Source organism: Harpia harpyja, chromosome 4 (genome assembly GCF_026419915.1).
Source record: "Harpia harpyja isolate bHarHar1 chromosome 4, bHarHar1 primary haplotype, whole genome shotgun sequence".
NCBI lineage: Eukaryota > Metazoa > Chordata > Aves > Accipitriformes > Accipitridae > Harpia > Harpia harpyja.
In genome coordinates this window covers 29320391-29333941 of record NC_068943.1, presented here as the reverse complement: position 1 = coordinate 29333941, position 13551 = coordinate 29320391, and the positions used below count along the sequence as shown (strand labels likewise).

Below are 13551 nucleotides of genomic sequence, written 5' to 3'. Positions count from 1 at the left end.
ACTCCTGGAATTTCAGTCTTTATTGTAAGAGACTTGAACAACAAGGAGCTGATGTACGGGCTTAAAATGCATGGTTGAAAAGATGGCAGTGTTGAAGGTTGTGGATACTCTGAAACGTGAATGATTGAATGATAGATATACTGAACTGTTCATTTGAGTTGACTTTGCTAAGTGTCTTTTGCTGATTAAATTGGATACTATTATAAGCCTGTTAATAACAGAGAAATTAATATATATTCAGTCTAGATGTACTTTGAATAGTTCTTTAAAAGCATCTCACAAAAAGTCAGCCAATTTAGTGAATTTATTGCCATCAGACATATAAATGTGACATGCCGAAGAGTGGCTGTTGTTTCTTTCATTACATTTATTTGCTTGGCACAAGCAAATTGAGGGTAGCCAGCACTTGTTAAGATATGGAAATGCACAGATGGGCTACTTGGAGCTGCCTTTGAGGTGTGAAGCTTCTTTTTAAAGACATTTTTTCTTCTCAGTTTCATTGCAATGTATGATTAAGATTACTGGGTTCTAAAATATTGTTTAGCTTACTTGCACGAAATCAGCTGAAGCTAAATTTGATAAAGCTTTTGGTCAGTGTTACTCATACAGCCTGAGATTTGAGCCCAGAAATTCAATCCCACATTCACCTAAGTGGCATGAATGTGGTTCTAGATCCACTTCCAAACATGGTTAAGATTTGGTTAATGCACGATATAAAGTTCCCTAGTTTCCCTGAGCAGCTGAAGTCTAGACAAAACTGCCAGCCTTTGAGTCATCTTCAGAGTGGCCCCTAGTACAGATTGGTATGCATTTAATAGCTGTTTGGCATAAATATGACACAGATGTGAAACACCTGGTTTCATTGTGCTGTTGAGTGCATTAAATCACGTAACTGGCTTCTCTGAGCCTTTTTATCTTCTTTACATTACTATATGAAGGATGATAAGATCACTTGGTTTCCGAACTGAATGTGTTTGTATCAGTTTCCCTTATTCAGTTCGCTCTTAGAATCCCAGTGTTGTCAGAAAAAAAATGAAGCGTAGCCCTGTAAAACCGTTTTGGCATCCATTCATATATCTCAGAAGGAACCGATATAGGGTGAGTTGTTCAGATACTGTGTATCTCTCATTGAATATAAAATGAGTGTTCAGTTCTATTCCCGCCTGCCTGCCCTTGCTGTCTGGAGTAAATGGATGTGTAAGAGGCAGGACCAGAAAATGAAGTCAAAACATTAACATGTCATGGCTTTTGCTGTTGTTTCTTCATTTCCTTTTTTCTCAAGCATTTCTTTCATACCATTACCCCTTCAGAAAAGCACATTCCTTTAGCGCCTTTCTGACCTGCAGTCTTCATATTCTTCTCGCATAAAATTTTTGCTTGTTTGCTTCATTGACTTTGGAAGACCTGCAGAGCCTCCATCCACAAAGTCCTTTTGAATGTACCCGTTATCCATTGGTGTAAGTGCCTGAGAATATAATACACTCAAAGAAAAGAAGACAACAAAAAGATTTTAAGCCAGGGACTAAGATCATTGATTACTGAGAATTTGGACTCTATAGAGAATAAAATAAGAATCACATGTATCCCAGGAGAGGATGGCAGTTGTGCTTCTCGTGTGGCGAAGACTTTGAAGAAGAACCTGCCCAAACAGGCAGTGGAAAAATTCTTTCATGGTCTGATCATAAATCACCAATATGTATAAACAAGTTTAGATAATGCACAATTGAAACATGTGTGCTGTGAGTGTTTTGGAAATAGTGGTTATTTTGAAAATCAAAAGGAGGTCTCAGAAGGAAAATTTCACAGTTTTTCTAGCTATTCCACTCTGACCCATACCTCATAGCTGAAACTCAAGGCTACTAAACTGAATTCGTCTGTTGTTTTACAAAGCTGTGATATGCACACCAAGCAGTATGAAATCTTCACAACAATACAGTAATGAATAGCGCCTTTCAGTGTATGTATAGCTAGAAAGAGCAGAGATTTCTCTCCAAAAGAGACGCTTAGTCAAAACTCTCACCAAAAGAAACCAGTTCGATAGAAGTCTTGCTGTAGATCCAAATAGAAAGTATTCAGGAGGGGACAGATTAACTTTTGAGCAAGGAAATTATTTGTATATTTGGATAATATCCATCACAACAGTAAAAGACATCTCAATAGGATTAGAAATTCCAATCGGACAGGCTTGGAAAAGTTACTGTGGATTTCTTAGATTTGTTTGAGCTTTTTCTCTACTTTCAGTACTTGTTTTTCTTGTCTTCCTTCTCACTCCAGACAAACTAGATTTTTCCCACTGACTGTCTTTCAGTTTGTTGGGTTCATTATACATCCAGTTTTGGATTCTCCCCCTTAAATCTACCTTTCCGATAGTTTCTAATGTCAAGAATTCCTCCAGCCCTCAGAGGGATGACTTATCTATGGCTCTTCCATCTCTTTTTATCTGTCATGCTGAAGAATGTGTCATTGTCCAAAAATTTTTCTCTTCAGTTTTTTTCCTCATCGTTCCTCTGATTTCACGTCCAGACTCAGTGATTTACTGTTTACTTCTTTCTAAAATATATCTTCAATTCTAATGTAGATATTTGCTAGTCTAACTTCTACTTTATGGAGGCACCTTTAGAGCAGAGAGAAGTTGGTAGTTGTAAAATTGCTTTGAAACACTTCCATGGAGACAGGAATGGGAAGGAGAACAGCCTGATAAGTCACTAATAGAATTATCTAAGAGCTCAAAGAAAAACCAGGAAAGTACATCCAGAAGATTCTCTTCAAAGGGTTCTACAGTGTGCTAATTTAACGCAGTTTCGAAGTGTATGGTAAATTTAAAAAACAATTACCCCAGCAAACCAGTGCTAATAAAAATTGGTTGTTAAAGTATTCAGAGGTAGCAAAATTCTACTACCTTTTGTGTGCATAGATGTTACTTAAAAACACAAGTAACTGAATGAAACTGCTGCAATTCACTGGCATGACATTTACACATCTGCTGGTGGTGTTCCATTCTAGCGTCCTTAAATTTTCAATTATTTTACCCAATTACCTATTCATAGAATCATAGAATCATAGAATCATTTCGGTTGGAAAAGACCTTCAAGATCATCCAGTCCAACCATTAACCATGCCCCCTAAACCATGCCCTGGAGTACCCTCTCCACTCGCTTTTTGAATACCTCCAGGGATGGTGACTCAACCACTAACTATTAATTAACTTTATTTTATTTTTATATTTATTAACTATAAATAAAAAAATTAGTAAGGAGGTCACATTCTTAAGCTATGATAGATTGTACCGCTTGTCTCTTTTTCTCTTTCCAGCAATTTTTTTCAAAGTTTTAATAGAAATCAAATGTTGGATGTTCTGCTGTCTTTTTAAGAACAAAAACCCCCAAAAGTCACAAATCATTATAAAATAAAAAATTTTCTGTTAACCACATGCTGTTTCAAAGTTATGAATACCTGCTTTAATCAGATAAATGCTCTTGTAAAATAGATTTATATTAGAAACTTGCCTAGTGCATATGTACTAGAAATATTATTTGTGAACAACTTACTATATGTGAGAAATATATATGTGAGCAACAAAGCTCTTTTGCTTACAGAGCTTTTCACTTAAAGATTAGACAATGCTTGTATTTCAAAGTATTTAGTGAATTTTTTTTAATGGAAAAACTTGACAAAAATAGAATATGGCATTTGCATCACAGATTATGGTTATGTTTGCCTCACAGACCTTCCTTTTGCAGAATTTTGAGTATTTTCCTATGAAGAACCCAGAAGGATGAACATGTGAAAAATTTTCCATCATTTTATTGTTTCTTTTTACAAAGTAATATTTTGGTTTGATTCATGAGGCTGACACTACTGTTTTGCTTTTATGTTTTTATTTTAAACTAAGTTCAGCGATTTTTGTTGACCTGTGTTTCTGGTTGATAGTTTTGAAATCTACCAGTTATGCAAAAAAGAACTGTTTGTTTTGGAGGAAATATCTTAAAACAAAACAGCGTATAACCCTAAGGGTAACATGCTGTTGTGGTTAAGTGTCTTTCTTCCTATACAAATGTTAAATTAATGTAATTTATCAGATTAGATCTTGATTTTACACTAATGACATGGTTCACAGAGGATGCATTGTACGTCTTTGAATTAATTTAAAATCTATAAAGAGAATTAAAAAGATGTTTTGAATAGCTGCCAAGACACTGTTGTTAGAGCACATGTTTTCAGTTCAAAAACATGTATGGAATTCATGTCGGCAGGAAGTTGAGTCTGCAAGACAGTGAATTCAAGGATTAAACTGCTCTACAGTCCCAGTGGAAACCCTGATAATGCCAGTGAACTTCCGAGAAGCAATAAATTGTGGTTATTGGGGCATATAAATTCATCAGAGAATTAAATGTATTATGGTAGGTGAGAAGAAAGTTAATTTGTAGAGGTTAAAGACATCAATTTTACATCTCTCATTAAGTTTCATAAAAAAAATAAGGTGGCATTAAATTATAGAAGATCAGTAACTGCCGAGCAGTTTACACATGAATCATTGATTCACTACATGACTCAGAGTTGGGAATGGGAAGGAGTATTTTTTACCTTCAGTCACCCACTTAAATCCAGCCCCAGCCTGAAGTGACTCAGCCCCGACCATCTGACAGCTGTTGGGTGTTCAGCGCCACAACGAACCGTTGGGGAAAGTGCAGTCAGCAGGCAGGTGTCGAAAACCCACCAGTGTAGACTTTTGTGGTCACGGCAGGGAAATGAAGGATTACGTGAGCGTGTCATTTGAACTAGCCATTTACCTTTGACGAATCTCAAAGAAGAGCATGTCGTTTCTTCAGTCCCTGTTTGTGAAAAGAAGATCAATCCGCCCAAAGGAACGCAGAGCTGTCGTTGGGTGTGCGTGAAATTTGTGAATGGACGTACAGCCAGGTGTTGCCAATACTACGAGAAGCGTTCAAACTGCAGATGATCCTGGTGACAGGGGGATTTTGAATTATGTTGGCGATTATCACTAAGCGGTTTTCTAGTGTGGATAAGATTGGAACGCACTGAGTGGTTCGGACGTGGCAGTAGTCTTGGCTCTGGTGCGGGTCTAACGTGCCACTCAGGAGCTCTGTTTTACTCTGCTTTATGCTGTTGTCCTCATCAGGTGGGATGTTGCATTTGTTGAATTAATGCTGGCCCTACAGCTCTTCAGCAGACCTAGTATGTTATTATTAGGTTGTTAGAGTAGCTTTCCTTGCTATAAGAGAGATTTACGACTCTATTTTTTATTTTACAGATAACCATTCAGAGGGACAGTGGTTTGGATGTCAGTTCCCCCAAACATGGAAAAGTGGATCCAGACAACATGCCGCACGTTGGTGGAAATACTTGGGCTGGTGGAACAGGTTTTTCATTCCTTTTTTTAATGCATCATTGACGGATATCTAAGGGAGATGCTGTGCCAGTCAGAAATGGATTTATACAAGGCCACCCTCCGCTTAGAGCTATTTTACCCAGTACAGGGTTGCTTTATTGCCAGTGAAAAGAAGTATTTGCAGTGTCTAACTTAAACTGTATATAGCAGATCTCTACTTCAATTACATTTTGTTGTTGTTTCTTTTTATTGGCCATATATAGAGAACCAGAAGCTTGCAGCCATAGAAACCATTGCCATTCTCTTAGATGTCTCTGTAGCTGCAGCAATTTCGGTAGTGTAGGGAAGAGGCACGCAGAATAGGCAAAGTGTCTCCTAATTCTTAAAGGGCGTGATAGTGATCACTAGGTAAAGTGGTTTGGGAACAGTGTAAACCAACAAATTCTAGGGAGAAGACAGAGTCTGAATGAATGGCTTTAAGGACCAGGAGCTTTGAGGAGATATACAAGACTTATATGATCTATAATCCCCTTTGTACAAGGTGGAAACCATTATGAATCTGGTCTCAAGGGACTATAAACACAAGTATTCCATTGGAGTTCTTTTTTACCATGATAGCTGTTTGGTTTTGAAAACCATTGGCAATTGGCAATATATTTGGAACATCTGTAGATATGACAATGGAAGCTTTAAAGGAAATGTGTTCTTATTTATTATCAAATGCATATTCTTAATTATTTTTTATCTCAACTGTGTTAGGTGGGAGAGACACTGCTGGGTTAGGTGGCAAAGGTGGGCCGTATCGACTGGATGCTGGCCACAGGGTTTACCAAATATCTCAAGCTGAAAAGGATGCTGTTCCTGAGGAAGTTAAGAGAGCTGCTCGAGAGATGGGTGAAAAGGCCTTTAAACAGAGGTAATGTGAAAGTCTTTATTTTCCCTTCCATTTCCCAGAAGAATTTGAAAAAGATGGCTAAAAAAGAATTTTCTTTTTTAACTGCATTTATCAACTACCTTACCCTGTTCGTTATCATTTAACAGAGCTTACCAGCATGTGTTTAACCGTTCTGGACAAGATGTTTAGAATGTTTTCTTGAATTAAGCCACACTGTTAAAATGACTGTGATTTGGTAGAGTAAAACATAGCTAGGTGGATCAGGAGACTGATGTGAATATTTATCTTTTTTAAAAAGGGATCTACCGTATGAAAATTTCTTTGAATTATGATGAATCCAGATTGTACATTGTTTGGAAACCTTCACCTAACAAATGTCTTTCAAAATGGACCATTACGAGCAAATTGCTTCTGTTGGAAAGATCTGTAGCCAAATGGTGAGATAATTTGAACTATTAAACCTCAGCAGACACTTTTACACGAACCACAGATCTTCCCAGCATTAGTGTAATGCATGGTTACTAACTAGCTGTTTCCCAGACTGTGCACAGATATTCAGATTTCTTCCACTGACTGATCTCTCAAGTCAACCTCTGGTACTTTGCATTAAAAAAAGCAACATGCATTGACAGTCATTCCAAATGAGTTCTACGTTTCAGTCCAGGACATAGTGCAGTGTGAGTATCTGTCTAAAAGCAGAGCGTACTAGACAGATTAAAACATTGGAGCAAATAAATTTAGAAGCAGCTTAATCAGCTCACATTTTCTTGCTATTAATGAAGTGATACCCAATGGGAGGCAAATCTGGGTGTTGTGAGGAGCAGGTGAGATTGCCATTTGCTTCGGCTGATATATAAATAATTAGGCTGTTAACGATAGAGCACACACTGTACATGAATCACTTTATTTAAACCCACCAATTTATCTGTTGCGTTCAGGTCAAGTTTCTCTTTTAATCATGGTTTTATTACTAAATTACCTGGGGCATTTAACATTGCCATTAGAGCATTGGTGATTAATAAAGACAAGGAAAATGTATAGATTATATCAGTGCTTCACAGGAAAAGAGCCTGCAAAGAAAAACGCCTTTTAATAGTGATCTAATTTACGCAAGCAATGTACAGAAATTTAAATTAAAAATGGTCACTTAAGGTTTTGTTTTCAGGGGGAAGGCAGAGCTTGTTTTGTCTTTTTTCCTGGTGCTTTATGGGGGGACAGGTGGGGAGGACTACTTTTAACCCTTTCTCCATCCCCATTCTTCAAAATTGCTTATCAGTTGCTTCATAATAGAAACAATCGATATGTATGGTCTTGGATACTGCACATCTCTTTGTGCATATGCACATCTACACACATGGCATGCTTTGATGACTTTCTACCCGCCTGTATGGTGATTTACAAAATTCATGCAAGGGGAAATTCCTGGATACTGCTACATGTTGTGGAAACTGCAGCTGTGTCCTGTAAAATCTGAGCATCCGTACATGAGATAACAGTTCGTGTCCTGCTAAAACCAGTGAGCTGGCAGGTACCAGCTGTAAATTCTGAAGCCACATTTCACTTGGATTATTATTCTGTACCTCTTGGATAGTTGTGGGAACTAACAGATAAAAGTTAAGAATAGAGAGGTTGGAGTCCTCAGGCTGAAGAAAAAAAATAACGGGAACTGCAGATTTCACTGCTTTGTTTATACATGATTATCTGGAAGGGAGAATTTTAATATGAAAGCTATTGATTGCTTTCCTGGCTAGATAGTACTTCTAGTGGAAAACATTTTAAATTGCCCTGTTTCACTAGAATGAAGTTAGCAACTGCTCTTGGATAGATGCAGTATTTTTCGTGGTGTTTTTCTGAATTAGCTTTCACTGTGGATTGATGTAGAGTCTAACAAAGTAAAACTGCACATGAGGCGTTTTTTGTTTGAAACAAAATGTTTTCTTCATTGATGTGAAGATACTGAACTCCATTGGCAGGATCCGTGAAATAAAGTGTACAGCACTGAAAGTTGCCTTTTCCTGCCTCTAATGAATAATAGTTGGCTATAATGACTATGTCTATGCAAAATTCAAAGTAGAAAAAGACATAGTCATACTAATGACAACAAAGATTTGGTGTCTGATTTTAATGTTATCATTAAAGGGCTAGTCTATACAGCAGTTCTCATGTATACTGTGTGTTCCAGGCAAGTAACTTGTGATGGTATTAAAAAACCTGTCATTAGAAATATAACTAACCTATACATACTTTACTATCCATTTATAGTTCATTTTTTTAAATCAATATTTTTCAAAACAGTATGAGTGAGGTTATGCTGTTATGAAGTGCTTGTTTGAAATGAGCTGTGCACAGATAGGCCAGTATGTTTTAGCTCAGGACTGAACCCAGCCACGTGCTGGATGGTAGGGTGGGCAGACACAATTGCTGCCTCGCTACATGATGCTGGGTCATGGAAAATATCGAACGGTGAAGACTCCCAGCATATCCAGATGTCCCCTAGCTCATTCTTCACCGTTAGACCTCTGTAATGACATTCCAATTGTGAGTTTCACCAGTTTAAGAGTGTCTGCTTAGCTACGATGTTCAGAAGAATGATACTGAACTTTAAGTGGGCACATCTTAACTTACAGAAAAAGCATATATCTGTTTTTATGGTGCAGATGTTGTGCTCTCTGTTAGGCCTCTGGACAGGATAGTGTTCAGTGACATGACTCATTTTTGGGGGGGAGCACATTTTTGTTAAAGTTCATTTAAAATGTCTTTGTTTCAAGGTTTCATCATTTTATGAAGCACAAAGACAGGTATTTGAGATAGAGTTACTAGCTGTAGGTCTTCAAGGACAGATTTTATAGTGTGTCTTTACTTAACCTTTGTGTTAAAGCATGGATTGAGGCCAGCAGAGGCGACGGTAAGTCGGCGGCTAAGCGCTAGATTGAGGCGGACAGGGAGGTTCCCGAGGCCCGGGAGCGCCGGGGAAGGGCAGAGGGACCCGGCCGGAGCCGGCGGCTCTCGCGGGAGAGGCTGACGCGGCGTGGGCGTTGCCAGGGGCAACCGCGGGAGATTTGAACGGCCCTGAGGAGCGCCGGCGACCAGGAGCGCCGGCGACCAGGACGGGCAAACAGGGCGTGGCGCGTCAGAAAGGGCGTGGCGCGGCAGTTTGCGCAGGCAGGGCGTGCCGGCAGGGCGCAGCCCCCAACTCTTCCCAGCTCGAGCAGGCTGCTCAAGTGGTGGGTGTCGGCCCAGAGGGAGACCCAGGTATGGTTGCCACTCGGGGGAAAGCCATTGTTAGGAAAAATATGGCAACGCAGATAGAGGTCCCACGTAAACATGCAGCTGTCCAGGTCTCTGGCTGCAGGGAGTGCCTGAGTCTATCAGAAATGATGGAGGTCAGCGGGGACACCTCTTGTGTGAGGTGTGACCAGGTGAGTGATTTGCTCAGCCTGGTGGTAGAGCTGAAGGAGGAAGTGGAAAGGTTGAGGAGTATCAGGGAGTGTGAGAGGGAGATAGATTGGTGGGCCCGCACCCTACCATCCCTGAGGCAGGGGCAGCAGATGGAGGCTCCGCAAGAAGCGGAGGTTCCCCTGCCCTCCTGCCACCAGGCAGGAGGGGACCTAAGAGATGGAGGGGAATGGATACAGGTCCCTGCTCGGGGAGGCAGGCAAATCCCCTCCCGGTCTCCCTCACCTTCCCGGTTGCCCCTACGCAACAGGTATGGGGCTCTGGAACTTGAGGACCAGGCCAGTGAAGATCAGGGTGTAGATGAAGCCCTATCTAGGGAGGTGCCTAAGCCCAGTCGGGCATCCCCACGCATTCTCACATCCTCAGAAAAAAGCAAAAGGAGGGTAATTGTTGTAGGCGACTCCCTCTTAAGGGGGACAGAGGGCCCGATATGCAGACCTGACCCATCCCACAGGGAAGTCTGCTGCCTCCCTGGGGCCCGGGTAAAAGACATTACCAGGAAACTCCCTGGTCTGGTTCGGACCTCTGATTATTACCCATTGCTAGTTGTGCAGGTTGGCAGTGATGAGATTGCAGAGAGGAATCCAAAGGCAATCAAAAGGGATTTCAGGGCACTGGGACGATTAGTAGAAAGATCGGGAGCACAGGTAGTGTTTTCCTCAATCCCTTCAGTGGCAGGGAAATACACTGAAAGGAACAGGAAAACACACCTGGTCAATACGTGGCTCAGAGGCTGGTGCCATCGGTGGAATTTTGGGTTTTTTGATCATGGGGAGACTTACACAGCACCGGGCTTGCTAGCGACAGATGGTGTCCAGCTGTCTCATAGGGGTAAGAGAATCCTTGCTCATGAGATGGCAGGGCTCATAGAAAGGGCTTTAAACTAGGTTCGAAGGGGGCAAGGGATAAAACTAGGTGCACCAGAGATGAGCCTGGGAGCAGCATGCCGATGTTAGGGGTGGATTCGATGACCCAGCTCAAATGCATCTACGCCAACGCACGCAGCATGGGCAATAAACAGGAGGAGCTGGAAGCCATTGTGCAGCAGGATAGATATGACTTAGTCGCCATCACGGAAACATGGTGGGATGACTCCCATGACTGGAGTGCTGCAATGGATGGCTACAAGCTCTTCAGAAGGGACAGGCAAGGTAGAAGAGGTGGTGGGGTGGCTCTCTATGTTAGGGAATGTTTTGACTGTTCAGAGCTACACGATTCTGATGACAAGGTGGAGTGCTTATGGGTGAGGATGAGAGGGAAAGCCAATAAGACAGATATTGTGCTGGGAGTCTGTTATAGACCGCCTGACCAGGTTGAAGAGACGGATGAATCATTCTACAAGCGGCTGGCAGTAGTCTCAGAATCGTGTGCCCTTGTCCTTGTGGGGGACTTTAACTTTCCAGACATCTGCTGGAAATACAACACAGCAGTGAGTAAACAATCTAGGAGGTTCCTGGAGTGTGTGGAAGATAACTTCTTGACACAGCTGGTGGGTGAGCCAACCAGGGGAGGAGCCTTGCTAGACCTGTTGTTTACGAACAGGGAAGGACTGGTGGGAGGTGTGATGGTTGGAGGCCGTCTTGGGCTTAGTGACCATGAAATGGTAGAATTTTCAATTCTTGGTGAGGCAAAGAAGGTGGTCAGCAAAACCACCACTATGGACTTCCGGAGGGCTAACTTTGGCCTCTTCAAGGCACTGGTTGAGAGAGTCCCTTGGGAGACGGTCCTGAAGGGCAAAGGGGTCCAGGAGGGATGGACATTCTTTAAAAAGGAAATCTTAATGGCTCAGGACCAGGCTATTCCCATGTGCCCCAAGTCAAACCGCCGAGAAAAACGACCGGCCTGGCTGAATGGGGAGCTTTTGCTAGGACTTAAGAAAAAAAGGAGAGTTTATCATCTCTGGAGGAAAGGGCGGGCAACTTGGGAGGAGTACAGGGATCTTGTTAGATCATACAGAGAGAAAATTAGAAAGGCGAAAGCTCAGCTGGAACTAAATCTGGCCACTAGTGTAAGGGACAACAAAAAATGTTTTTACAAATATGTTAACAGTAAAAAGAATCCCAAGGAGAATATCTATCCTTTAATGGATACAGAAGGGAACGTAGCAACCAGTGATGAGGAAAAGGCCGAGGTACTTAATGCCTTCTTTGCCTCAGTCTTTAATAGTGAGTCCAGTCATCCTCAGGGTACTCCACCTCATGAGCTGGAAGGTAAGGATGAAGAGCATAACATACCCCCCTTAATCCAGGAGGAATTAGTTAGGGACCTGTTACGCCATCTGGACACTCACAAATCTATGGGACCTGATGGGATCCATCCAAGAGTACTGAGGGAACTGGCTGAGGTCCTTGCCAAGCCACTCTCCATCATCTATCAGCGTTCCTGGTCAACAGGGGAGGTCCCAGAGGACTGGAGGCTTGCCAATGTGACTCCCATTTATAAAAAGGGTCAGAGGGAGGATCCGGGGAACTACAGGCCTGTCAGCCTGACCTCGGTACCGGGAAAGATTATGGAACGGTTTGTCTTGAGAGCACTCACACGGCAGCTCCAGGATAAGAGGGGGATCAGGCCCAGTCAGCATGGGTTTATGAAAGGCACGTCCTGCTTGACCAACCTGATCTCCTTCTATGACCGGGTGACCCGCCTAGTGGATGAGGGAAAGGCTGTCGATGTTATTTTCCTAGACTTCAGCAAGGCCTTTGATACTGTCTCTCATGGCATACTCCTGGAGAAGCTGGCATCTTGTGGCCTGGATAAGTGCACTATTCACTGGGTGAAAAACTGGCTGGATGGCCGAGCCCAGAGGGTCGTGGTGAATGGGGTGAAATCCAGCTGGCGGCGGGTCACGAGTGGTGTTCCCCAGGGCTCGATGTTGGGCCCTGTTCTGTTTAATATCTTTATTGATGATTTGGATGAGGGGATTGAGTGCACCCTCAGCAAGTTTGCAGACGACACCAAGTTGGGAGGCAGGGTCGATCTGCTTGAGGGTGGGGAGGCTCTACAAAGAGATCTGGACAGGCTGGATCAATGGGGTGAGGCCAATTGTATGAAGTTTAACACGGCCAAGTGCCGGGTCCTGCACTTCGGTCACGGCAACCCCATGCAGTGCTACAGGCTTGGGGAAGAGTGGCTGGAAAGCTGCCCGGCAGAGAAAGACCTGGGCGTGCTGGTTGACAGCCGGCTGAATATGAGCCAGCAGTGTGCCCAGGTGGCCAAGAAGGCCAATCGCATCCTAGCCTGTATCAGGAACAGTGTGGCCAGCAGGAACAGGGAGGTGGTTGTTCCCCTGTACTCGGCACTGGTGAGGCCGCACCTTGAGTACTGTGTTCAGTTTTGGGCCCCTCACTACAGGAAAGACATTGAGCTGCTTGAGCGTGTCCAGAGAAGGGCAACCAAGTTGGTGAGGGGCCTTGAGCACAAGTCTTATGAGGAGCGGCTGAGGGATCTGGGGTTGTTCAGTCTAGAAAAGAGGAGGCTGAGGGGAGACCTTATTGCTCTCTACAACTACCTGAAAGGGGGTTGTAGTGAGGAGGGTGTTGGTCTCTTCTGTCAGGTGTCTGGAGATAGGACAAGAGGAAATGGCCTCAAGTTGAGGCAAGGGAGATTTAGGTTAGATATTAGGAAAAATTTTTTTACTGAGAGGGTTGTCAAACATTGGAATGGGCTGCCCAGGGAAGTGGTTGAGTCACCATCCCTGGAGGTATTCAAAAAGCGAGTGGATAGGGTACTCCAGGGCATGGTTTAGGGGGCATGGTTAATGGTTGGACTTGATGATCTTGAAGGTCTTTTCCAACCGAAATGATTCTATGATTCTATGTTTAAAATACTCCGACGGTGAAGTAATGAATAG

General features: G+C 42.6%; 1 protein-coding gene across 2 annotated transcripts in view; it reads left to right on the top strand.

The window, feature by feature from the left end:
- VWA8 (von Willebrand factor A domain containing 8) overlaps positions 1 to 13551 on the top strand; it is a 199716-nt gene that overhangs the window by 162184 nt on the left and 23981 nt on the right. For both annotated transcript variants that reach the window (XM_052786057.1, XM_052786058.1), the window contains exons 38-39: positions 5273 to 5381; positions 6110 to 6266. In XM_052786057.1, coding sequence (XP_052642017.1) covers positions 5273 to 5381; positions 6110 to 6266 — 266 coding nt within the window. The remainder of the gene's footprint in view (positions 1 to 5272; positions 5382 to 6109; positions 6267 to 13551) is intronic.